The sequence below is a fragment of the Ambystoma mexicanum genome, chromosome 5q (assembly GCF_040938575.1).
Source record: "Ambystoma mexicanum isolate Mex_15411 chromosome 5q, UKY_AmexF1_1, whole genome shotgun sequence".
NCBI lineage: Eukaryota > Metazoa > Chordata > Amphibia > Caudata > Ambystomatidae > Ambystoma > Ambystoma mexicanum.
The window spans coordinates 160,209,601-160,237,255 of record NC_090933.1 but is presented as its reverse complement, the minus strand read 5'-3'; the positions used below and the strand labels follow the sequence as shown (position 1 = coordinate 160,237,255).

Sequence of the window (27,655 nt, the reverse complement as noted above, 5' to 3'; positions counted from 1 at the left end):
ACTCCTCCATTACCTCACACATTGGGCAGGCCACCCTGTGGTCCCCAAGTCACAATTTGGTAAACAGACCTAATTTCAAGGTGCTAATACGAAGCTCAAGAAAGAGTCTCCATGCAAAGCAAGGACTCAGGGGCCCTCATTCCGAGGTTGGTGCTAGTCAGCGCCATGACCAGCACCAATACCGGTACCGCCACTGACTTGGTGGTATGGGGACTTACCGGTCTATTCCGACCTTTGCGGGACCAGTAAGTCCCCATTTGAAAAGCCATTCCCCATTCGAGCCACCATAGAGCTCAATGGGAAGGAGGAAGGCGTCAATAACGGGACCGTAAATTGCGGTACCGTTATTGACCCCGGTATCCCTTTGCGGGTCCCGTCCATAACTCCTGGTAAAACCAGGCGTTAATGGAGGACCCACAAAGGGACCTCGGAATAGGGCGCAAAGGGACTACCGGCACCAGTGTCATTACCGGTGCCGGTATCCCTTTGCGCCCAGGTCGTAATGACCCCCAGGCAATCCAAATATGCTTCAAAGCCGAAATCGGCCTTGTTTCTGAGGTACCTCATACCAGTACAGTGTTTTTCACGGGCAGCCACCATGGAGCTTCTAGAAAGCTCAACGCCAGTCTGTTTGATAAGCCCCTTGGCCTCACTAATCATATCTTCCAGGGTCAAGCAAAAATGACCTCAGCAGCCATGTTTTTACATGTATCATCTACAAGAGGGACCCCGATCCCTCCAGGGACTACATATACTTCACAGCCTCTCTATAACATGCCAAATCCCCGGGAGGACCACCATCTGGCCCAGAATAACAACGGCTTCAAAGTTATAATGTCCTCAACGGCTTGAAGATCGCACTCAAGTGTAAGCTTGCTTCTGGGGTGCTAATGGGTAACATCAATAAAAGTAAAAAAATGTATCTTCAAAAGTGCTCATAGACTGAATATTGAATCAGCCCCATATCTCAGCTCCATACGAGGCCAAGGCAAGTGCCTGGGACCCATGAGGCTGGAGAGCTGGAGCCGTTGCTCCTCCGGCATGAGTGCAATGCTATATAAAGGAACAGTGTCCTATTTTGAAGTGGTGTCCCAGCTGGGAAAGGCAATTATTGCGAACTCTTTACTACCACATGTTAAAGAGATCACACATATTTATAGGAATAATTCCTAACTCTGATCCAGTTCACCATTCATTGCATGTTTTCAAAAAGCTATGTAGATCCTCGACAAACACCTGGAGGGCAAAGCCTTTCATTAAATGTACAATATGTGTGCTAACTAGGCACCCTAATCAGGTGCATTCTTTAGGAAGTAAACAAATTAAATTTGAACCAAGTCCTATCTGGCATACTGAGGTGGTTGTTTGCCATGGACTATAGAGTTTGAAGACTGGCCGCCAAAGGTCGCTGTGAGAGTGTGTTTTCACTGCATCTCTTGCTGTAACCAGTGTGCGTATTGGCCGCAGTGGCCATTTTGGCGTATCTTGTTGGCCGTGGCCAGCAGGGCGCATGGACCCAGAAGCTCTGTATGTTGCCTAAATTCGCTGAACAGTATACATAAGGAATATATGGCGTTCAGAAAATGTAGGTGTACTTTAACACGTAGATTGCTGCGTTCCGTATGTCATGTATGCAGCATACATAACATGCGGACAAAGCAACCTACACGTACATCTTTTTCAAAATGTTTTACTGAGCGCCGTGTATTCCTTAAATATGTTGTCACAAGGGGAGTATCCATCATTGCAAGAGTGGGGGGCTGATCCACGAAAAAAGTCCAGATACTTTTCTCCTCAAATGCAGTGCTTGCGATTCCATATGTCTCATTCGACCCCCCAAACCCCTTGGGATTTAAATCCATAGTCATTATTTCCTAAACGCCTGCAGCATTATGCATGCACTCTTCTCCCTTCCCATCACCCCCATTCACATTTCTTAATGGAAAAAGTCCCTGCTAATAGCCCCCCTCCCTCCCATCAGTGCCTAATGGCTCACATTGTGAGGTTCTGTGGACACAGAGTAACACTGGGCGCACCCCGCAGGAGGGCGCGGCCTCATCCCTGGGGGGCCGTAAGATTGGAAGAAATGGGCAGTGGTGGTTGGGCTGAAGCATGAAACTGTCTCAGGCACCAATGAAAAATTGGCCCGCAGTTGTAAATAGATATTAATTATTTTAGTCACAGACTGTTTGAATAGTACCCAAGGGGGTGCTTTGTGTTAAAATGCAAGTAAATGTGATATTTAAAGAATATTTATTGAGCAACAATGTTCCAAACTACTAGCTGCATAGTGAAGTAACTCATCAAACTGGCCCACATTGGCCAAAAAGGTGGCACATTTTGACTAGCCCACAGTAGCATTTTGCATTTTTGGTACAGGCATTGCCCTATTTCCCTATAGGCCAGTCCGAGCCTGGCGGCTTATCTATAATGGCGAGGGGGCGCCCGCCCAGTGGCCCGCTCACCCATTATGGAGGAGCTAAGGAGCCAGTCCAGTGAAACAATGAGCACTCCCTCAGCTGCTTTTTCCAGCTGAGGGAGTGCTCCTGGGCTGGCTGACCTGTCAAAGGGAAACACTATTTCCCTTTGACAGTTCAATTCAGTTCCCCAGCCACACATGCTCACTGAGCCATGCAAGGCTGGGGTGTTTTGCTTTGCCAGCATTGCATAGCTCATTGGAAATGCTGGCTGGGGCACTGCATGGCTGTATGTGCGAGGGGGAGCTCCTGCACCGCCACGCACATACGGACAGAGCAGTCTGGAGCAGGGCGTTTCAGCACCCACATGCAGGCCAATGCAGAAGGTATGTTTATGTTTATTTAAAAAAATGTAAATATGTGTATGGATGCGTGTATGCTTGTGTTATGAGTGAGTGTATGGTGATGGATGCTCGTGTGAATGATAGAGTAATTGTTGTATGAATGTGTGTGTGTGTGTGTGTGTGTGTTTGTGTGTTATTTTGTTTTGGTCCGTTGAGCTGATTTTGGCAAGTGGTGGATAGAGGGGTGAAGGAGGGTTGTACAACAAAGGCATTTTAAAAATGCCTTGCACAATCCCCCTACCCACCTGCCAAATAGTATTTTTTTACTGTATCTCTATCATAGATGTCCAGTCAAAAATACCATGATTCCCCCTTGGCACGCCAGCGCCTTGCATACACACATAATCATGTTGATTGTGTTAGGCCCAGTAGGGCCCAGGGGACATGGATGGTTTCTTTTTACTGGACATCTTTTATAGATGTCCAGTAAAAAATGCCATGCCTGCTCCCTGGGCCCCAAGCACCAATTGCAAACTGTTTGGCTATTTACCCATTTTTTTTTAAAGTATGCGCTACAATGCAACATTTTAACCCATTATTTTAAAAGAAATTCACGGGGGAAAACCCCCCAAACCTCCCTTGATTGGTTCGGGCTACCTCACTGTGCTCTGTCGCTATGGCATTTTTGGGGGAAATAGTTACGCCCCTCCACTTAAAAAATTAAAAAATTTACCAGCCGCCACTGGCCCTCGAACTGTGTTGGGAACGGGATGGGGGGAGCCCAGGGATTGGGATGGGAGCAGGATGGGCAGGAACCATGGGATAGTGGTGGGAGCAGGGGAGCAGGGTGGGGAGAGCCCAGAGTGTGTGATGGGGTGGGGAGAGCCCAGGGACTGGGTAGGAGTGGGATGAGGGAGCCAAGCGACTGTGATGGGAGCAGGTGGGTGAGCCCAGGAACTATACTGGGAGTATGGTGCAGTGAAGGCGTGCAATACATACTGTCCATTTGTCATTTTTGGCTTGAGAATTAGATCTTGACAATTAGAGCATTTGTTGAGGGGGGACAGCTCTGGGGCAATGAGTTTGTCTTGGAAGCAAGACAACGGAGCGCAAGACTGGCTCAAATCCTGATCCGGGTTTGGTATTAAGCGTGTTATAAAAGAACAACGTAAGTTACACGGTTATAATATGACTATGAATATGAAAATGGGACAACAGACCATAACGCATGACGTACCAGTCACAAAACCAGGAAGTGGTGCGAAGAGGGGTCTCTGTAAAAAGTGAAGATGATGTTGCCCAGCAATAGTGCATGGACCAGACTAGTAATCTATGGTTTTGAACATGGCTAAAATCTTGGTTAAGGAACAGAGATTTTTAATTTTCAATTCTTTGGCATCTTTTCAAAATTGGTAGGTTGCTCCATTCTGTTGTAAACCAGCTACGCTGTTGTTCTGATTTGTTTGCATTATTTGTTTTAATTATATATAGGTTTTCTGTACAGCACTTTGATGCACCTGGGTGCAATGACCATGCTAAATAAAACCCTTGCAATAAAGAAAGAAAGGGTAGACCCGTGCATATGCCCTGCAGCCCTCATGTGCAGAGGAGCTTTTGTAAAGTCCTGCACAACTGGTGCCAATAAATACATGTGCATTTCTTTCTTTACTTTGTTAGGAAAGTTCACTGTAATTTCATCCATGTGGCTCTTACATTAACAAACATAAAGTTGGAATGTCTGCCAAGACAGTCGTCATCGTAACACACAACGGCCTGGGTCGAGGAAATCTGGATCCGTTTAGAAAAATCATTCTCTGCCCTTGGGGCTGGCTTGCTGTAAGGGCAGACCGAGTAAACCAGAAATGAAAAGCAGAAGGGCTTTCATCTGCCTGTTCCAAATACCTCTCAGCACATGAAAGCAACACTTACGACAAGGAATGCTGTGTAAGAAGGATGTCAATGTAGTGCAGAAGGAGCACACGGTCAAACAATGGCCGCTAAAGCTTTTTGTTTACCACTAAAACACCGGTGCCACCATTTTGACGTAACTATATCGCTCGCTGTATGGCGGGAGGGCATGCAGCCTGATAGGGCGCTCCATCTGTACCCTAAGGTTTCGAAAAGGTACATTTTAACACTAGCACCAAATTAGAAATGAGGACTAACAGTGCACGAGGCCTGGTTGAAGGCCCAACATTCTTTATTCGATTGTAGCACACGTCAACGAGAGATTCTGAAATGCGCTATTATTTTACATGCAATATATATGTTATAGATCATACATATGTGAAGAAACTATGCAGCAACTACTCAGTGGCTAGATCTCCAATAATGGAGCAAAGAGACTATTTGAAACGTAACATGTTGTAATCAACATTTTCGTGCTATACAGCTGTCAGAATTCTGGGATAGGGAATAGTATTGCCATTTTTGGTACTTCTATTTGGGTTGCCATAGCGCAATCCCAGCTAGGAACCAATAGAGCATTGTGCAAGTAATTTGGGGTTAACAGAGGTCAGTGGAATGGGAGGTTACAGGTCATAGGTAGCTTTGAAAACAGTTACTACAGGGAGGGTATGTAGCTAGGGTTATCAGATCCTAAGTGAACCCATCTATTCCCTGAAGAACAGGATCCTGTGCTCCTAGAAGAATACCTCTCACCTGAGCCTGTACGTTTTACGGCTAGATAGGCAGGGGTTCGATCAGTATTTGATGTACATGTGATTGCAGGAGTTTTGAAGAGTATCCTGGCGGAGATGGGTAGCCTGTGTAATTCTCTTGGGCTGGGGAGATATGGCCAGATTTCTTAGTTCCTGAGGTATGCAGCAGCATGTTGAAGGGTCCTATAGTGGGCAAGGTGTGTGGCCATAATGTTGGGTGAGAAGGGAGGTCCCTCCATCATTGTGAGATCACCTACGCCTGGACCATGGCTCTAATTTTATCTTTGAGAGGACTGCTAATTGATACCAAGCATTAGTACCCGGCGAGGGAGGTGTGACGGCCTCCCAGTCAATAGGAAGGCTCAGAATGAGGTCATTACCACACAGTAATCCCGCTGCCCTGAGCCTCCTCTCGGCTGGCGGCCGCCATCTCTCCTCGCCGGGGAATCTGGTAAGTCTTCTCCCATCCAACTCACCCCGAATTCCCTGACCACTTAACTTCTTTTTTGTCCATTTCAAGAGCGGGTGCACTGGGAATATTTCAGTCCCCAGCGCGTCTGCTCCCAATCTGTGACAGGCCATCATGGAAAGCAAGAAGGGACTACATGTAGTCCCTTCTCCTTTCCCATGGTGGCCATTTTGTTTGTTTACTTTTTTTCATACCTTTTTAATAGCCAACATGGAAAGGGAGAAGGGACTACAAGTAGTCCCTTCTCCCTTCACATGGCAGCCATTTTGTTTGTTTACTTTTTTCCCTCTTTTTTTTCAATGGCCACCATGGAAAGTGAAAACTGACTTTGTTTTCCCTTTCCCGGTGGCCATTTATATTGTCAATTTCTTTTTCTTTTCCAAAACGCCAGAGCATTTTGTAACAGAAAAAAAATGCCTTTAGTACCGTGGTCTAACGGGCCGGGGTACTAATGGCAATAAGCCCCTCAATTGTGGGCCATTACTGCATGTAACTATGGACCCCGGGGGCATTACTTTATGCAGTGATGGCCCGTAGTCTCGGGGCTTACTGCCTAAGTGTAGGCTTTTGTGTTGATATGCTGCCAGAAGGAGAGATTGCTGTCAATAATGAAGCTGAGTGATTCGGCACGTGGGGCCAACTGAGGTGGGACTTCAGCAAGGCTTGTGTACTTTAGCCACCCTTGGACGGCCTCCAGTTTAGATGGATGGCCTCATAGGATGACTTCCTTTTTGGTGGGATTGAGTTCTGGGTAGGTGCTTGTCATCCAAGCTTGGATGGAGTGGAAGTATTTGCTGAGGCGTGAAATGTCTTCAGTACAATTCACTTTGAGGTATCAAGAGCATACTGGTGAAGTGAGATATTAGAGAAGTGACCCAAGCGGTTCTTTATAGACAATGAAGATCACTGGGGAGAGTATTGATCCCTAGGGAACTCCACAGGTGACCGGGAGAGGGTTGGATCTGAAGTTACCAATAGGGATTGCTTGGTATCTGACTTAAAAGTAAGAGGTGAACTAGGTCAGGAATGTGTCTGTGAACCCCATTCTATCTGCAAGTAGATTTCTAAGTGTGAAGTTGTGAACCATGTAAGAAGAGGGAAGAGGAAGAGGGGCCAAAGAAGACCAAGAGGAAAGAGTCACATTTATCCATGATTGGAAGAGCATATTCTATGATATGGATGGTTACAGTTTCCATACTACAACACCAAACAACAAAATTTGCCACCACAGATAAGTACTTGCACGTCTTTTTCAATTTCGACTGGGATTATCTCGACATACAACAAACCATAGTATGATTTAATATAAAACCATTTTATTCTCAATACAAAAAATTATTAAAACCAACATATTGCTGATATATTTTTCAAAATTTCATTAGAATCACATTTGCAAAATACAATCAAAAATAACGTGTGCTAACCTATACCAAAAGGACTCCTATGCATTTAACCATGTTCTGCCCTACATGCATACATTATAGAGTATACAGTGTTTTATTAGCAATGGGGGCTACGTTTAAGCTCCCCCTTATCTCCACACTGCAAATGCCCACAGTTTTTTCACTATCATGCTCTTGAGAAAGTCATGAACACTGCTACTGAGGTGCTGGCACAATCCCAGATCTGAGAGCCCCTATAGTGTTGAGGAGGTTACACCCACTGCCGTCAAAGTACAAGGCAGGCTGGACTGTTTTCAACTCAGTGACATCAAACTCTACAAAGACAAGACCCCCATCCCTGCCGCCAGTCCATGAAGTTGAAGACGAAGAATGGATAGTGTGATCTTTCTCCCCAACGACATTTACATGCATAAAACAAGGGACACACACTGTCGCAAAGAAAAGGATATGAACACTTGATGTTGCCATTAAGAGTGATACTGTTAGCAATTCTCTCTTGCATAGTAGCTACTGTGCTTTCAAAACAAGTAAAGTACCACTTGTTGCCCTTTTGATGGACCCCAAAACGAGGTTCATTTTTAAAGAATTCTTGAAGCTATAATTGTTTTCTTGTAGGTATTATCATTCTTGAAACCGACATGAAAGTATCTAGAGAAAAGCAAGACAATGGATCTTTTTAACTTTGTTAAATATAAGCTTTTGGCGCGCAGACTGCTAAATGCACGAGCGCCCTTACAGTACGTGGACACATTAGCAGTGATGCTTGTAGCTGCATTTTTCACCTTCTGCTGTTTCTACTTCTTTATTCATTTGGCATTATGAGAACTGCTCCTCTAAAGCCAGTGTGTACCAATGTGATCCCCATTCCCACGTTAGATGAAGCAATAATCCAACCTTGTAGGGCCAGGGTGCATATGGGCAGGATAAGAAATTATGATTTGTTAAGGTATGGGGCTTGGGGATGGTGTAGGTTTTTTTCCATGTGTTTTTTCAGCACATACAGCAAACAGAAAAAATAGCAAAATATTCTAATCTATAATATATGGAGCTGTGGCAATCACTGTGATTGCTAGTTGGGGTAAGTTTAAGTTAATTTAGGAAGCCATTTCTTTAAAATAAAATGATTACAGGGATTAATTCCTAATATGTGGGATGAGGGTGTTAGGGGGCTATTGGTGTTTCTGGGGCGTAAATGTGTTAATTAACCCTATATTTTCTTAATTATTTGAAAAGAAAGTGGGAAACAATTGTCCGACAATCTTTTCATGTTATTTAACAGTGAAGGTCTTGATTAACTCCTGACGTCAACAGGGAAGATATATATATATATAATTGCACCTCCCTCTTCTTCATCACAATACCTTAGTAATCCTATGTGAACACCTACATGCCAGCACTGAATAGTAATCTTACTTATATACCCCATCCCTTTCTTCCTCAACACAGTACCCCACTAACCCAACCTATATCTTTCTCATCACAGTACACCTCTACCACCAACTCACTTTTCCTCATCACAGTACCCCATTTCCACCACCTCACTCTTTCTCATCAGTCCCCCACTACCACCTCATCATAGTACCCAACTATCACCAACTTAATCTTCCTTGTCACAATACCCCATGTGACGAATTAAGGTTATTCGTCCCTGCTCCACAAGGAGATGCCACGTCCTTTGAGGCTCGGGAGGTGAGACCACTCTGCGATACCCTCCATAGGGGTATGGGCAAGTGGGACATCACTGGGAGTGACTCCTCTTAGGGGACAAGGACTCCCATTCCTATGAGGAACTCCCTAGATTGAGATTGCCCCAACATATCAGCATATATGGGGCTTCCGGCTGGGAAGAAGAATGTGACACCTTTATATTTGGTTGCAGGCAATGCTGAAGTGAATCTGTCAGAAAAAGGAAAAGAGGATGTCTCTTTAAGACGAGACGTGTAATTAACTGAGACAAGTGGAGGAAGGAAGAAGAGGGAGTATCGTATGCAAGGGAAGCCCCCGATGTGATTGTGCCTTTGAGGGGCTGGAACAGAGACAAGCCACAGAGCCTGTGACTTTAGAATCGGCGAAGAAAGCAACATTGAGACACTGGCTAGAATGGCAACGGGGGAACTGCTGCGTGAGAAGAGAGAATTATCCAGGAGCTGGTGGTAGCATGACCATGAACATCTCGTGGTGGATGAGATGACCGCTAAATGACGCCAAGACCATCACAGCTGGGAGCGCGAGAAGCCCACATCTGTAGACAGCTGCAGTCCGAGGGGAAGCCATGAATGATACGCTGCCGAAAAGCCAGAACGGAAAAAAGGGACAATGGAGAAGAATACACTAGTGTGTTCTGATCCCTGCAACGTTTCCCTATGAAGATGAAGGTACCGGGCAGAACAAGAAAAGCGGGAGGCTGCTGGGGCATGAGTACAGAAAGTGTGCAACTCCTCCCAGTCATAAAGTCGAGATACGAGGAATAAACTTGCTTGATTGCTTATGTGAAAAGCTCAAAAGCAAAAAAAAGAGGGACTGGATGCAATTACCCTGGGATGAAGGAAAATGTTCCTTTGAACAAAGAGACAAGGAGTTGATAAAGCAAAGCCCAAGCACGGCTTCTGATGAATATGATAGAAGACTATCAAGAGAACCAGAAGAAAGAGTATAAAAGAAAAACCCAGAAGTGGGGGAATCTGAAAGGGGATCAAGTCCCAAGCAAAGTAGCCAAGGATGAATTGAGAGACTGTGAAAGCGTCATAAATGAAGACAAGAGTCTGAGAGACTACCTCAAAACAAGCTCTGAGCAGCATAAGCTTGAAGAGAGCACCACGTCCAGAAGTGTTTTACAAGACCTACAAGAGCTCATGGAGGAGATAGCTAGAGCTTACTAAAGAAGATTGTAAATTGCAAGAGGAAGAAATTTCCATACAGAGACTAACTGAAGCTATGAGAAGCCCAGGAGACGAAAGACCTTCTTTTGGCTGAGTTTAAGTTGGCTAAACTAGCGATGAGTTCAGGTAGAGTTAGGTGTGGACTGGGGACATTTTTACTTTGGGACTACCTGATAACAGACAAGCGCACTTAGTTTCTTGTAATAGGCAGGGGGATCCCTTTAGCAATAGGAAAAGTTAGTCCTTTTTAATATAATTTTATTAAATAGAATTCATAATATCTTTAATGTGTCTGACTCTTTCTTCTGTCCCACCACAACCACTACCACCAGATCACTCTTCCTCATCAAAGTACCCCACTACCACCACCTCACTGTTCCTCTTCACAGTTCCCCAATACCATCAACTCAGTCGTTCTCGTCACACTCATGCACTAAGACCATCTCACTATTCTTCAACACATTCCCCCACAGCCAAGTCACTCCTTCTCATCACAGTATCTCAATGTCACTAACACACTCTTACTCATCACAGTACCAAACTGCCACCACACCACTCTTACTTGTCAAAGTACCTCACCACCACCACCTCAATCTTCCTCATCACAGTCCTGCACTAGCCCCACCTCAATCTTCCTTGACACCATTTCACACTACAACCATCTCCATCTTCCTCATCACAATACCCCAGTACCTCCAACACACTTTTATTTGTCACAGTACCCCACTACCACCACGTCACTCTTCCTCATCACAGTACTACACTACCACCATGTCACTCTTCCTCTTAACAGTACCACACTACCATCAACTCACTCTTCCTCTTCACAGCCCTCCACACCACCACACCACTTTTCCTTATCACAGTCCCCCATTGCCACAGCTCAATCTTCCTCATCAAAGTCTCCCACTGCGAACATCTCACTCTTTCTCATCACAGTACCCCACTAACACCAACTTACTCTTCCTTGACACAGTTCCTCGCGACCACATCTCACACTTCCTCGAGACAATCCCCCACTACCATCTCACTCATCCTTGTTACAGTGCCCCACTACCACCTCTTCACTCATCCTCATCACAGACCCCCTACCACCATCTCACTCTTCCTCATCACAGTACCCCACTACCACCAACTCACTACCACCAACTCACTCATCCTTATCACAGTACCCCAATATCACCAACTCACTTTTTCTCATCACAATCCCTAAATACCTCACCTCACGCTTCCTCATCACAGTTCCCAACTACCCCAACTCACTCTTCCGTGACTCACATTTGTGATGTCATCTTTGATGTCCTGGGTGTTGGTCTTAGCAGTGCACGGTGGTGGCACAAGTTATGGTTGCTTAGCTCACCATAACTGGCAAATTTCTGGGGGTTTTCGGTTTTACTTGTAACCATAACGTCCCTTTAACAATGTTTTTTCATTGAATTTCATAGGTCTTTATTAGTGCAACTTAACCATAACGTCCCTTTAACAATGTTTTTTCATTGAATTTCATAGGTTTTTATTAGTGCAACTTAAGGATAACGTCCCTTTAACAACGTTTTTTCATTGAATTTCATAGGTTTTTATTAGTGCAACCTAACCATAATGTCCCTTTAACAAAGTTTTTTCAGTGAATTTCATGGGGTTTTACCAGCGCATGCTATTTTCCTACAATTTACTAATATCATACTTACCCAATATAGCAATATTTGTTTCCAATTTGCAAAGTGTCATCTTAAAACTCTGCCATATTCCACCTTCTAGCATCATTTTTAACTCTTCTATACACTTTTTGCAACTATTTCAACTGATTTTGCATCCGTAGACGTCTACGAACATCTGACTTCATTGCGGACCTTCCGGACAGTGCCACATTACCTAACGCTGGCGCGCGGCATGATGACGTGTCGAGAACCCGTCTGCACTTCGTGATAAGATTTGTGCTTCGTGGACAGTTCGGAACTGCATATTCTACTGATCTAGGAACTTTCAACTCCAAAATTTACCTTGCAATGCTCCTACACCTGTTCCTACTCATTATCAATTAACAATCTGGTACAAAGTACATACGTGAAACATTTTTAGCAAAACTGCTATTTATCTTAAAAATGGCATCAGCTAATGCCATCCCTCCTCCCCAAGAGCCACCACCAGCTGGAGGACATTCAAAACAAAAAAAGTGCAGTACTTCCTAGATAATGAAGTCCTCTTCAAGAAGATGCGGTAGAGGAAGTGCCTACCTCTAGCACCCAGAGAGAATCATGGGTGTGGCAGTTCTTTACCACTGTTGGGAATGTACCAAAGGCTAAAGCTACCAAAGTAAAATGCACTGAGTGCAACTTTGTATTCAGTCGCGGACTCCTCGCAGAGTAATCCTACGGGACCACCTCCATGTGCTGCCACACCAAAGCCAACGACCGCAATGCTCTCAGAAAGGTTGTTCTTTTCTTAGCAAGTAGGAGGCTGTCTTCCTCCACCTCATCTTCCTCAACCAATACTGTAACCATACAGCCTACTTCTGTGGGACACCAAATCCCACCAGCTACCTTGCAAGCAACAAAAGAGGCTCTTGATCCATTTTTTTTCGAAGACAACAGTCCTCTGTACATGCTACAACAAAACATTCTGCAGAGGGAAGCACTTTCGAAGTGCTTTTGAAGCTGTAATCCAGGAGCATGAGAAACACTGCCCCCATACCTTAGAAATAACACACGTGCAACATTTTCCCCTGTCCACCTGTCCCTCCATATTAGTGTTTGGTGCCTCTTCCCTCATTTCCCTCCCCACCTTTTCGTTCTAAGCACTCCTGCCAAAAATAAAATACATCCAAAAACAACAAAAGAAATGTTCCTTTAGGAACCACCATTCACAGTTAAAAATAGAACAAAAAAAAACATATAGACTCCATCTACTTTATATTTCTCAGTAAAGTACATAGACTCAATAAGATTTTCCAACATTTACATTTGCATTTTGTGCTATGCTAATGGGAATTTTGTGGCGTTCATCCCCTGTTCCAGGGACTGGAACGGTGGATACCGGCCCAGCAGCCCAATTTATCAGTCCAAGCGAAGCGAGGGTGGATAACGAGGTATCCGGACCATTATACCCCCATTCCAACCCCTGTAATGAGGGATGAAGTCCATTAGCACCCTAGGTTCCCATAGCGGGAACCCGGAGGGCCAAAAAGGATTTTCCTTCGTACACCGGCACGCCGGAGGCATCCCGGTGTAGGAAGGAGAATCCTTCTCCAAGATGGTCACCATGGAAAGGGGAGGTGGTGTTCCATACAAGGCCCCTCTTCATTTTCCATGGCAGCCTGCAGAAGGCGAAGATAAAACCCTATGACCATATTACTACGCGCACATTTTTCTTCCTTTTCAAATCTATCCCAATTTCAAACAACTTTACCACAAAGCCAGTCCCAGGTGGACATGGCCACTTTAACCCCATGTGTTGTCCCTCGTGGTCATGGCCAGTAGACAGATTGTCTGGATCATGACCTTATTCCATGACCCGGACAATCTGGCCACTGCCCATGGCTACCATCTATACCTCAGTCACCAAAAAGGTATATCACTATTTTTTGTACCTACATTATGACACTTGTTCAAAAATAAAACACGAGCACATTTGCAAAACCATGCTTTCAGATCCTTGCCAATGCTCCTTACACAAGTTTGCTGGAAATCCACACATGTTTTATTTTTTCAAAAGTGTCAAATGTATGCACATACAGTAGTCATATAACCTAGCCCCCACTTGACAAAATCCATATAGACTTTATGAAAACATTTATATCTAGATATAAAATCGTTTTGCAAACTTTTGTGTAGATTCGTCAAATTGCACCATATTTATAAGTCTTTACAATATTTTGGGATCCACCCTCTAATTTTGCCCCCTCTTGACAAAGTCCCACCAAAAATTGCAAAAGCATGTATATCTAGATCTATAATGTTTTTGCACACCTTTGTGTAGATTTGTTAAATGGCACCCCATTTAAAGCCTTTAAAATAATTTGGGACCCCCCTCTAATTTTGCGCCCTCTTGACAGAATCCCATCAAACTTTGCAAAAGCATCTATACCTAGATCTATTATCAGTTCCTCAAATTAAGTGTAGATCTATTAAATGGCACCTCATTTATAAGCCTTTATATTGTTTTGGGACCCCCTTCTAGTTTCGACCCCTCTTGACAGAATCCCACCAAACTTTGCAGACTCTTTCGGAATCAGGTCAAGAATATAAGTGCAAAATGCCATGCAATTTAATTAAGTGGCGTCAAAGTTATAAGCCATCCAAGAACTGCTTTTCACCAACCCTGTAATGCAGAGATGTCCGCGAACTTCACAGTACAGTTCGCGAACTTCCGGACTGTTCACAGACTTATGCAGAAAACAAACTGCAGTTTTTTTGCTTCTTGCAGCCATTTCCCATCCCATCCTCATCACCCCTCACCTCCCCAGAGATCATTTGATAAATTTGATGCAATCTTGTTTTTTTAATATGTTTTCACCGCAATGTCCACGGACACGGCCACTGTCCGCGAATCCAAATGGTGGGCTTTTCCAAAAATCTGATGCACTTCATGCTTTTCAGCTTCCAATCGGTGGGAGCGTCCGATGTCGGCGGACACCACGTTGGCCTCTAAGCCAATCAGAGTCCTGTCCACGGAGCGAACAGGGAAGTGTGTCCGCAGAGATATCACACATTTTTTTGGACCTACTTTTTGGTTGTTTTAAAAAAAACTACTGGACGGATTTCCACCAAATTTACAAAAGTACGCTTTCAGGAGCAAGCCGCTGCTCCTGCCGCAAATTTGGTGAATTTTTTCTCCATTCAGTCTATGGGAAAAAAAGAAATGTTGGGACTCCCACCCCTATAACTTGGCCCCCCTTGACCAAACCTCGCCAGACTTTGCAAGACAATTTAGACTAGGCCATATACTTCATCTGCAAAGTTTGGTGAGGATTGTCCAGGGGGAGAGAAGTTATAAGCAGACCAAAAAGTGCTCTTCCTATGCCATAACCATAACTACATGGCCACATTAAAGAGACATTATGGTTAAGTTGCACCAATAAAAATCTATAAAATTCAATGAAAAAACGCTGTTCTAGGGACGTTATTGTTACAAGTAAAAATGAAAAACCTCAGAAATTCGCCAGTTATGTTAAGCTAAGCAACCATAACTTGCACCACCACTGTGCACTGCTAACACTAATACCCAGGACATCAAAGATGACATCACAAATGTCATTGATGACATCACTGATGACGGGTAGATTTCCACTCACTGTTGCCACCATCCACGGCTACTCCCATCAGTGTCAATATGTATGAGTTAAAACTGCAACTCTCACTGGCTCATTGGTGTTGATGGATGTACTAACTATGGCAGATGTGTGATTTACAAATTCCAGTAAAGTACCCGTTGTAGCTTGATGTGAGTCAAATGTTTAAGTGTGCCTTTAAAAACAATCAATGTTAACATTTTGCACTGATTTTATAGGTGGTTCTTAGGTGACTGAAAGTTAAAATAATAAAGATGGCAAAACAATATATCATAATTGAACGGACTCTAAGACATTAAGTGCCTGGGCTCAGCCCTGGCAAACACCCCCCACAAATTAAGCACAGACTATAGGTGTATTATGGTTCATATTGAAATTGAAAGATGAAATTACCATTTCCAGCAATGACGTTGTGTGCTATTTAGGGTGAGTCACATTATAATTGTTCTTCTATAATGCGCTTAATACCGACTGGTTTCTAATCGCGAGCCCGGGATTCGGACCTGTGGCACCATGCATTGTCTTGTTTCCAAGACACACGCGTTGCCCTTGAGCTATCCTCCTGCCCCATTGTGCATGCATTATATATGCTGGTGCATTCCAAAACCTTAAAAGATTCACTTTAGCCACTCAGCCGACAGATTAGTGTATGGTTCTGCAACCTGTGGCTCACCAGATCATTTGGACTAGCACTCCCAGGCTAGCACAGTTAATAGTAACGGATTATGGGAGCTGTAGTCTAAATCATCAGGAGAGCCAAGAGTCGCAGAACCCTTAGCATATGTGCACCTCAACAGTATAACTGGTTACCCAGAAGGGTGAAATGTACATGTACCTTAACCCTCAAAGCAGATCCAGGGACTCGCAAAATTCCTTCTGTTTCTAGGCCCGTTTCTTCAAGTTTTTGTAATAGCTGAAATAAAAGGAGAACACTGTTTTTATTGCTAACCATTACATTTCTGTATAGCTTACAGACACAGTTGCAAATATTTCATAATGTTTTAAGGAAAATAGTTCAAATCAATGATATCCCTTCAATTAGGCATCACTTTGGACATGTATTGGATGGTGTATTGTATACCTTAATACAAAAGAGGGAACCTCCGGGAAACACTAATGAGATATTAGTGTGTACATCAGAACCAAACCCGGCCTCGAAAATACTCAGAACACAATGGGGATCAGATGTAAGTCGATTACGGCAGTGTCTAGAAAGTTACCCGTTTAGAAACACAACATCAAGTAGTGTAGTTTACTAGTCAGCATTAAAAACCAATTTTATTACACAAAGTCATATAATACCACACACTTCTTAAAAAGTTATTAAATCACAAATAATAATATACATATATTCATGAGAATAAGTGCAAAGGTGAAAAAATTCATAAACATATTCCTCATGCTACAATAAATGACTAAACCGGAATAAATTGCTCTTGAATCCAGCAATAGACCGAACAATGACTAAGACATAACACTTGACCACATGCCCCTTCCTCTATTGAAAGGAGGTATGTCGGTATTAAACTCGTGGTACATAGAAAACTCTATGACCCTTGGCTCAACATGTTTCTGTTCCTATGCATCAAGTGCTGAGCATTCCTCAGGAGCTAAATTCTTAGTCAGAAAGACATAATAAAATGCAGAAAATTCCTATAGACATAGTAAAGTGCATACACATTTGTGAACAAATACTATCGCCCTCATTACGACTTTGGAGGTAACCATGGCACTATTAGCGCCATGGCTGCCTCCAAAATCGTGTCCGGGTTTCCTGAATGGGGAATTACCGGCCCATTCTGAGTGTGGAAGGCCCGGTATTTGCTCCTTCAGGGAACCCGGGCCCGGTCCTTCCCCATTCCCATTCGAGCCCCCATAGGGTTCAATGGGAATGGGGATGGAGCTAACAACTGTCAATTACGGGCCCGTTGTTAGCTTCCTGGTCCCCTCGGACGTCCACAGCGTGTCCCGCAAGGGGACCTCGTAATAGTGCGGAGTGGGTTTAACGGCGCCGGCACTATTACCGGCGCCGTTAAACCCATTCCGCACTTCTCGTAATGAGGCCCCATGTGTTTAATTCCCCGTTTGTTTGGGAAAAACGTGTATACTTCCAGACACTTGTGGGTAGTTCGTACAGGTTTGAGATGCTGCTTGTCAATGTGGATAACCATAACCTGGTAAGTTTTCCAATTTCAGATGCACACCACCTCTAATCAAGAGTATAAATCTCTTTCTTGCAGCTGTCCCTTATTTTGCATGTAGAGAGCGCTTTCATAAATCAATCCTCTCGATCCTATCATGTTTTTGAAGCGGTAAACCTCTGTCTTCTGTTCTATAGCAGAAAAGCTTTTATTGCATGGTCATTATTATTATTAATAATATTCTTGTTATGGAATTTATTGAGCATGCAACTAGCTTTGGGGGCAATGGGGTGCTTTAAAAGAGGGAAGTACACAGCAAAGCAGATAGCATGGGTTCAATGCAAGGTAGCAAGGAGCCAAAAATAGGGGCGGGAAGGGCGGGCAATTGTGCAGAAAGGTATCTACAAGCAACAAGTGGAGGAAACAGGGGCAGCAGATCGCCCAGTCTCAGGTTAGGCATAGCTCTCAACTCACACGCTTTTGGCGGGTGTCACCCGCCTTCTAAACAGCTGACTCACCCGCCAAGCCTCCTGCATGCCCATTCATTTCAATGGGCCTCTCACCCGCCAAAAATAAAATCGGGTGTTTTCACCCGCCTTTGTGACACAAATGGTTGAGAGCTATGGGTTAGGTGGGAATTGGACCTAAGTGTTAGAGACACGGGTTAAACACATGGGGCCTCATTACGAGAACGACATGGAGCTAACGCTGCCACCGTTCCGGGCTCAATTACCGGGTTCCTGCAATGGGGACTTACCAGGTTACTCCGATATAGGAGGAACAGGTAACTCCTCCATGGAGGAACCCGTCCCCATTCCCATTTGAGCCCCCATAGTGCTGTACCGGCCCCCTTCAATCCGGGAGCGCCAGGGTCGTAACAAGGCCCATGGTTTATCTACCTCTAGAAAACAGTCTCTTCCTTTTCAATCAGATTTTTGCTGGGATGTTATAACATTGGTGCATTTGCATCGGTATGCATCTGTATTAGTGCATTCGCAATGGTGCTTTTGCATTGGTTCTGCTCATTTTTCAGGGAACATGCAAAACATGAAGAAAAGAGTAAGAGGTACTGAAGAAAAACGGGAAGAGGTTTACGGGGGTGCCATCTGTTTTTAAGAAATAACAATTATAAAAATCCATGTTAACATCAGTGTTCCGTGTTTTCACAAACCAACCTAAACAGATATGAAAAAGGTGAAAAGGTGTGGTAAATAAAATGGGGCGTCAGCAAGGGGCATTTTAGAAAAAAGGGGGGCATGGGGTGTTTGCCCCCATTTAAAAATGGTGCAAATGCATAATGGTGCAAAAGCATCAGATAGATGGAATTGGATTATGTTATTGTCATTTCACATCCATCTTTTGTGATATTTATTTTGGAGGATCAGTCAGCTAATGCATACACAATTATGGGGAGTGCACTTGACAATTGAGTACGCATGAAGGGACTGGTTGTGTGTCCCTTGAACCTGCAGCCAACCTCACACATGAGCCAGTGACTTGCGAGGTCGGAACTAAAGTTGCAGAGGTGCAAGGGGCAAATTGTGCTGCAGCTCTTCCGTGTCTTGTCCCCACCGTTGATGAACCGGATATGCTTCTGTGTGCCAGTCATCTCCTTCCAACATCACACATCTTCCACCATTTTGGAACCCCCTGGTACATCAAGGAAACGGAAATCAATGAAGCAGATCTGTGTGCAATCTTCAAGACTCACGCTCAAATCCTATGGTCCAGTGAGGCGTTCTGCCAGCAGAGCCACTGAATTGGTTTCGCATACCAAATGTTATCTTTCGAAGATGCAAGAGAGGGCAAAGAAATGCTATTTAAAACTGCTATTACATATCAATATCCGTTTTCTGAAAACGCCTGCCAATGGTTTGATTGTCAAAATGAGAATATCGCAATGAAAACTCAGAGAAAGAGCACGTGTATCATTTAGAAAATGCCAAAAGCAGCAATATCTGAAGATGGCAAATTTGCAAACCTATTTATTTGGCCACAGGAAAGTGTTAGAATGTGTTTTTAGGCCAGGGACCAAAAACAAGAGATCCAGAGCCGTAATTACTATAGAGCAGCACTTATTTACTCGGGTATGCTTCCACAAGGTCCTTGGTCAGTAGAGTCATTGGCAGGTATAACAGCCTACAATGTGCAGAATTCTTTCTTGGACGAGTTCAGAGATTAACGATGCTTTCTGAAGCCACTGCTGAAAAATGGCTTTGCTCTAGCTCGACAGAAATAAAGTACATTTGAAAAACGATGCAAAAATTAACAGCAATCGTTCTGACAACCCGAATGTCATATAATTTGGGTAAAAATGAAAAGAAGTACTGCAATATATTTAAAATAACTGAACTGCTATCCTATGCTTTCATGAAGATTTTAGCAATTACGTTTGGCCCATAAATGAGCAATGGTGTACACATATTTAGGACCCACTTCTACAGAAGGCTGATGGCAGAGTTGGATTGGGATACGAATCACTCCTGGACAGCAAAAAAAGAAGCAAATGTTCATAAATCATATTTTGTGAGTTTTAATGTAAAGGTGTACTGGTATCTGTGCAATGGTACATATTAAAGCACATTGCTACGGTAACTGGCAGATGCGTGGGGAGATAAGTAATTAAAGTGGCCTACATGGGCCCAAACAACTGGCCTGTACTAGGCCGCTGAACCAGCCCTTTGAAATTGCCCTATTATCATAAGGGCCAGTCCAAGCTGGGTCATAACTGGTATCTTAACACAATTGTTTCTCAAAGCTAACAACCACACAATAAGAGCCGGCTGCTCAATATCCCCCTGCATGCACGTAAACATAAAAATAATACAATGTTACTTCCATAATGGCTGCATGTTTGATGAATAAAACATGTTTTTTGAACTGCAGTTTTAATCTCCTCATAAATCGCAACAAGCATAATGCCAGTATCAAAGAAACTAAAAGCATGTACATTTATCACATAATCTTTTTGAGATGATATAAGACATTAAGTGTTTACAGAGATCTCAAGTTGTCCCTTGTCAGGAGTAAGCTGTTCCGTTAGTCAAAGCTTTTAAACTCATATCAAAATGCAATGAGCTAATAGGTATGACTTGCAGGAAGTTATTTGAGGGCTCTGCATATGACAAATATTACATACTTTTAATCATCATTCTGATGCTTGTATCTGCTTAGATTCACATGCTTTGCATAGGCCAACATCTAGTAGTTAGTGTGGAGTATTGCATGACTTGTTTTGTACCCATGGCCCATCATGCGTCGCGTTCCTCAGATAGTTTTGTTTCTAACAGGAGGGAGCATGAAGTCTATGTGTGAGCAGAGGAAGGTGAACAAAGGTGTAAATTGTCTATGTACCTTCCACTCCAAGTGGGGAGTAAGGGTGGGCGCATGTGAATCTAGGCAGGTACAAGCATCAGAAAGACAAAGGTATGTAATATGCGTCTTCTAGGACTTGTGGATCTGTTTAGAATAACATGCTTTGCATAGACCAGCAAGCAGTACCTGGAGAAGGAGGTGGGTTGTTAGAAGGTACAGAGGCAAAAAGATGCATTACGGCCGCTTGACCCACTTGGGAATCTGCTCTTGTATGAGTATCCACACAGTAGTGTTGCATAAAAGTGTGAATGGAACTCTACGCAGCTGCTTTGTAAATTGTTTCTAAGAGTACATTTGCAATGTATGCTAGAGTAGCCCCAGTACCTCGAGTTGAGTGTGCTCTGGGAATTAATGGTAACCTTTTCTTTGACAGGGAATGGCAGAGTTGGATGCAATGTAGAATCCATCTGGAAATTATTGATTTAGAGCCAAGGAAACAAAGAATTGATCTGTTTCCTTATTGGCTTTGTTTTGTACATAACTGCTCTCCTGAAATCAAGTCGATGGAGGCTTTTCTCTGTTGCATTCTGTGGGTTCTGAAAGTATGCTGGAAGTTATATCGATTGATTTACATGAAATTTTGAAACACATTTTGGAGAAAAACATAGATGTGTTCTTAACCCTACCTTGTCTTTATGAATGGTTACAAATGGGTCCTGAACTGAGAGTGCTTGCAGTTCAATAACTCTTCTTATTGAAGGAATGGCTACAAGAAAAGCAGTCTTGAAGGTGAGATGTTTAAGACTAGCTTCATGCATAGGTTCAAAAGGGGACCCCATAAGGCTGGTACGAATGACATTTTAAGTCCCACCCTGGGGATCAAGTTGAAATTGGGGGATATAACACTTTGACCCCTTCCATGAAAGCCTTAACCACTTTGTGATGTGGAATATGCTGACAGTGCAGCTAGGTGGACTTTGAGAGAATGAAAGACTAACCCTGAATCCAACAAATACTGTAGATAGTGTATGATATTAGAAGGTGAACAGTAAAAGGGGTTGTCGTTTTGTCACTTGCACCACAAGACAAAGCACTTCCACTTGTTCTAATAACAATGTCTTTTGTTAGGCTTACGTGCCTCTTTTAAGATATCCATGCATCGTTTTTTAAAGCGTGTGAATTATCAAAGGGTGATGCTAGGTGAGGAATGTGAGCAGTAGGTTGTTGACATTTCTAGTTTTATTGCAATTTAACCTGTCCTCCTCAGCAGTTACTTTCCGTGCAAATTAGAAAACGTGTCCTAGTGCCAATCAAGTGAATTTATCCCAGTGGGTCCAAGCACACCCCCACTCACAAGAAGGGGCAGTCATGGCCTTGCTATGATGTCACTTCCTCTGATGTCACTTCCTGGATGCAGCAAATTCTTTTTTTCTTCAGTTACATGTGTAGATGTTGTGTCCTATACAGGAGATCCAGTGAGCATTATAGAATGAACATAGCTCCATCTAACAGCCTTTTCGTTTCAAATATGCAGACCACAACAAGAAGAAAAGGTGTGAGACAAAAGGAGAAACAATAAAGGACAACAAGAAGACAAATACGTCATTGCAAGAAAAAGAATAATACCACAAAGCTACTTATTATAATTATCATGCAAAAATCATCCAGGCATTCCAACTAATATATTCTATGCATACCTATCAAATCAATGTTGTCTCGTCCCTGAATTGTATTTTACAAAGGTGGCCAAATTGCTCTTATTAGGCAATCAGTCTTCTATAGTAATACTTTTAAAAACGTTCAGATCTGTAGGAGTTTCACAAACAACATCACCTTAACTATGAAGGTCCTGTCGCCCCATACATGCTATCCCAGAATTGCTAAGGAGGCCACTTATTCAATCTGAAAATACATGATCAAATTACATTCTTTGACAAATCCCTTCCCAATCTGAAGCACCCCCCACCCCCAACCAGTAAATCATTGACATTATTTTCATTTTAGGCATGCCCATTATTTGTCCAGCTGATCTCTTCCAAAGATGACCATACTAGTCAAGGTGCGCTTGCCTCATAATGCTTCTAGTCAGCCATGTTCTGATTAGTAAACAGGTAAGAGAACTGACTAAACCATTTCCACCACACAGGTCTGTCATAATATCACTCATCATATTCTGGAGCAATGGATCTACTTTTGCAGTCTTCTTATTGTCCACATAACCATTTTAAAGGGGAGGCCTACTAGCATCGTAACTTTGTGTAGGTGATGATTCCAGACCAAAACTATGACCTACTGAGGATTTTAGTCTTGATACATGAGATAGGTTCCACTGAACAAAATCTAGGTTAAGAGACAATGAATGTGAGTGGTTCATCTTAACATGCAGTATACCATATTAACAAAAACAATAATAATACATCATAATAATAATTATTAGCAATAATAATAATACGAATTAAAATAATATCAGATTTGTATATAATGATTAATGCTGGATTCCTCACAAGTATAAGCACCATAACAATATCTGTTATTATAAGCCAAGATAAACGTTTTCAAATTATCAACCTGGGAAAGAAGCAGGGCAGAGTTGGACTTACGTGGGTGCAAACCTTTAAAACGAAGGCTTGCCCAACATATCAGAGGAGAGTGCTTAACCCGGGAGCAATCTCTCAGATTGTACTGTGTACATATTCTGCCTATATCAGGACCAACACATGCACCTACATTATTTAACTCTGTCAGACGAGTCCTATTCCTGTATTGGGCAAAAAGTAAAAGGAATTACTTTGGAATCCCCTGTACCACTAGTAGAACTTTATGCTGTTGGTGTACCACCCATTTCCCAAAGTTGTAAAAACAGACTATGTTTACCTAAACCATTTTAAATATGTTATGTTATCTTAGTGGGATTTATACCACACACCTACAAAAGAGGCACACAAATGTGCTTCACCTTTTTAGTTTTGATACTCTCTCCCTCAATACATTTCCTATAGTCAAGGATATTCAACTTCATGACAAAATATCGATGATAAATGACATTTGCCATTACATTCTCATAGTCTCCTTCTCTGTAGAATGTGACTTGAATATTTTGGTCAAATTTACTATTAGCACCTATGGTCGGTGTCGCTGATGATCAGCTTGCTTGAATTGTGGACTGAATCCCACGATCTATGCCGACGTTGGAAGCAAGCTTGAATCTGCAAGCGCCTGCCCCACCATATTGCCCCAATCTTTCATTCAGTCTCTGAGCCTTCACCTCCCTACCCCGGCCCACCATACTGACCTGCTTCCTCTGGTGGCAACATGCTAACACCGCCGATGCTGCCTCCTACTGGAAAAACATGGAAATGAAAGAGGGGCTCTGCATGGAGCCCCGCCTTCCATCTCCATTGTGGCCACCTTAGGTAAGTATTTTATCTGAATGAATGGGATGCGTAAGCGTGCAACCTGTTCATTAAAACAAAATAGATTGCTATTATCACCCTGGATTAAAAGCCCAGGGTGCTCATAGCAATAACATCTGATGTGGAACACCGGATCGGGTATTAATGGCACCGGGACCCATCGCTAAGGCCCTCGCTGCACTGGGGCCTATAACTTGGGTCTTGGGCCATTACCACCCGATCAGGCCTGTCAGCATTGAGTAGACTGCTGCTCACATGACCAGGCTCTGCCACTCAGTTGCTCCCCCATCTCCAGTTTTCATGCTTTGCAAGATTCTACTTAAGGACTGTAGGCCAGCTCCAGGCAGACAGCATTGAGTAGGTTACTGTCATGTGGTCAGGCCCTTCTACTCAGTTACTCCGCCCACCTCCAGTTTCCACAAATTCCAAGCCTCCACCTAAAGACTGTGAGCCAACTCCAGGCAGACAGCATTGAGTAGGCTGCTGGTCATGTGACCAGGCCCTGTCACTTAGTTGCTCTGCCCACCTCCAGTTTCTGCACCTTCCAACCCTCTTACTTTAGGACTGTAGTCCAGCTCCAGGCAGACAGCATTGAGTAGGTTACTGTCATGTGGTCAGGCCCTTCTACTCAGTTACTCCGCCCACCTCCAGTTTCCACAACTTCCAAGCATCCACCTAAAGACTGTGAGCCAACTCCAGGCAGACAGCATTGAGTAGGCTGCTGGTCACATGGCCCTGTCACTTAGTTGCTCTGCCCACCTCCAGTTTCTGCACCTTCCAACCCTCTTACTTTGGGACTGTAGTCCAGCTCCAGGCAGAAAGCATTGAGTAGGCTGCTGGTCATGTGACCAGGCCCTAGCAATCAGTTGCTCCACCCACCACCCATTTAATCAGCCCTTTTTTGGCATCCTCAGCAAAGATGTGCAAAGACAAGGACTTCACCTGTTTGTTCCTGTTCGGGTCTGATAGGGCCAAGGGCCTGACCAGCTATCCTGCATTTCAACTACAAACTAATCGCTACTAGTGCTACTCACTGAAAGACATTACCATGTGTCTAGTCCCTCAACAGTCCATCCCCACTCTCACTAGGGTTCGAATGGCCAAGTGCCCTGGGCAGCCCTGGCAAGCTACCCCAGTGAACCTCATCAATAGAGTCCTTGCCTCCATCCAACATCCACGCACCACATGCACATGCCCTCTCAAGTTGATCAATGTTCACTCAGCAGTCACTCTTGCTGCAGAGATTGCTGACCTCATCTCGTTCAACAGCCTTGATGCCCTGATCATCACTGAAACATGGCTTACACTATCCTCCCCACATGTTTTTGATGTCCTCCTACCCCAAGGCTACTGCATCCAACATGTCAACTGGCCAGGAAGGGTTGAAGGTGGAGTGGCAATCATCAACAGTGGCAATCGCTCGATTGGCCATGCTCCATCATCCCCTCTACCAGAGCAAGCTCATTTGAATCACTCACCTGCCGGTTCCCTCTATCGCACAAGGAATCCATCCCCTTCCACCTCATCTACAGACCACCTCACAGGAGTGACTCTTTAATTTCAGACATCTCCAAATGACTCTCCTCTGCCAAATTAGCATAGTCAAATAATGTCTTTCTTGGGGATTTTAACATCCCTGAGTCACAGGCTGACAACGACACTCAAAGCATGCTTTTCGCACTGACCACTTCCATGGACCTGAGGAAATTGTGCTCTTCCCCACGCACAACATAGGCAACATCCTAGACTTAGTCTTCACATCATCCCCCTGAATCACCTGTGCAGACCCCATCCCACTTGACTGGTCTGACCAAGCTGCCATCCCATTACCAGCCACCCACTTGACTACGGCTCGCAAAGTTCAGGCTAAAGACCCCCTCACTGAACGCCACTCATTAAAAACCTTCCCGACCAATGAGCTAGAAAAAACTTTGCAGACTTCCCCCACACAGGGAATGCCTTTGGCCGCCTGGAATTATTCAGCAACTCTGCTATGAAACTGGTGGACACTCATGCCCCCCTAAAACTTAGCTGGGCTAAGACCATACCACTGGCCCCATCGTACACCCCCGAGCTAGCCTCCAACAAATGCTCAATTAGAGCCCTACAGAAATGGTGGCACAAAAACCATAACTCGTGAGACCTCACCAACCTCAAATCTTTGCACTCTAACCGTAGGATTCTGATTATCGAGGCCAAATCTGCTTACTAATACACCACCATTAAGGCAGCCTCTAACACTAGCAAAGCCCTCTTCGAAGTAGTAAAGCATTGTACCAAACCCTTATCCAACCCTGAGGTTCCAGCAGTTCAGGAAAAATTTGACAGAATCAACAAATGTTTTTTGAAAAATAGACAAAATCAGAAAGACCATCGAATCAACCTCTCACAGCATTAGCGTCCTCTACATCCCAGCATGCACACTTCCACTCTGGACCGAATTCTCTCCTCTATTTCTCCCAAATCTCCTCAAAATGATTGCCTCTCTCAAACCTACTTCTGACTCTAACAATATAATTCCGGCCTCCATCATTAAACAATCGATGGGTCCGGCGCTCAATGCGCTCCTCAGCATCATCAATGCCTCCCTTGCAGAAAGGTGATTCCCGGACACCCTCAAGACTAGTCTTGTACGACCTCTTTTGAAAAATAAACAACCCTAGATCCAGGCAACCTGGCCAAATACAGGTCATTAGGAACCTCCTGTTTATGTTATGTTATGTTGATGGTATTTATATAGTGCACCGTCCCCAACGAAATTAGTCCCCAGGCGCTCTGGTGGATCTGTAAACAAGAAGGTGGGAAGGGTTAGTAAGGTGAAGAGGGAGTAGGATAGTGAGAGGAGTGGTATACTGTTGGCAGCTTCAACTCAGAAGACACCGGGTGCTGAGCTTTGGTGTGAGTATTGGATCGGTGTCAGTCAACGTGTGCTGTTGGTGCGGCTTATGTGTTGTTGCGGTGTGGTGAAGTGTGTGCAGCTTGTTGTGTGAGAGATGGTTGTGTGAGTTTTTTCAGTGATATAAGTATGCAGAGAGTTTGAGCTTATATTGTTTAGTGGTTTATGAGACATTTAACACGCTGACCTACATAGTTCCGTCTAAGTATGGCACATGCTAACATTCACAATCCTATCTAGATACGGCGCAGGCTAATGTTTTCAAATTCTAAGTGTGGCACATGCTAACATTGAAGTTCCATCTAAGTGTGGCAGATGCTAACATTCACAATCCTATCTAGATATGGTGCAGCCTAGTGTTCTCAATTCTATGTGCGGCAAATGATAACTTTCAAGTTCCATCTAAGTCTGGCAGATGCTAACATTCACAA

The 27,655-nt window shown here is 43.8% G+C and overlaps 1 protein-coding gene across 4 annotated transcripts in view; it reads right to left on the bottom strand.

Annotated features, from left to right (window-relative positions):
* The window catches only part of ARHGAP28 (Rho GTPase activating protein 28), a 1,312,783-nt gene that overhangs the window by 77,400 nt on the left and 1,207,728 nt on the right, over positions 1-27,655 (bottom strand). For all 4 annotated transcript variants that reach the window (XM_069620694.1, XM_069620693.1, XM_069620692.1 and 1 more), the window contains one exon: positions 16,295-16,372. In XM_069620694.1, the coding sequence (XP_069476795.1) occupies positions 16,295-16,372 (78 nt within the window). The remainder of the gene's footprint in view (positions 1-16,294; positions 16,373-27,655) is intronic.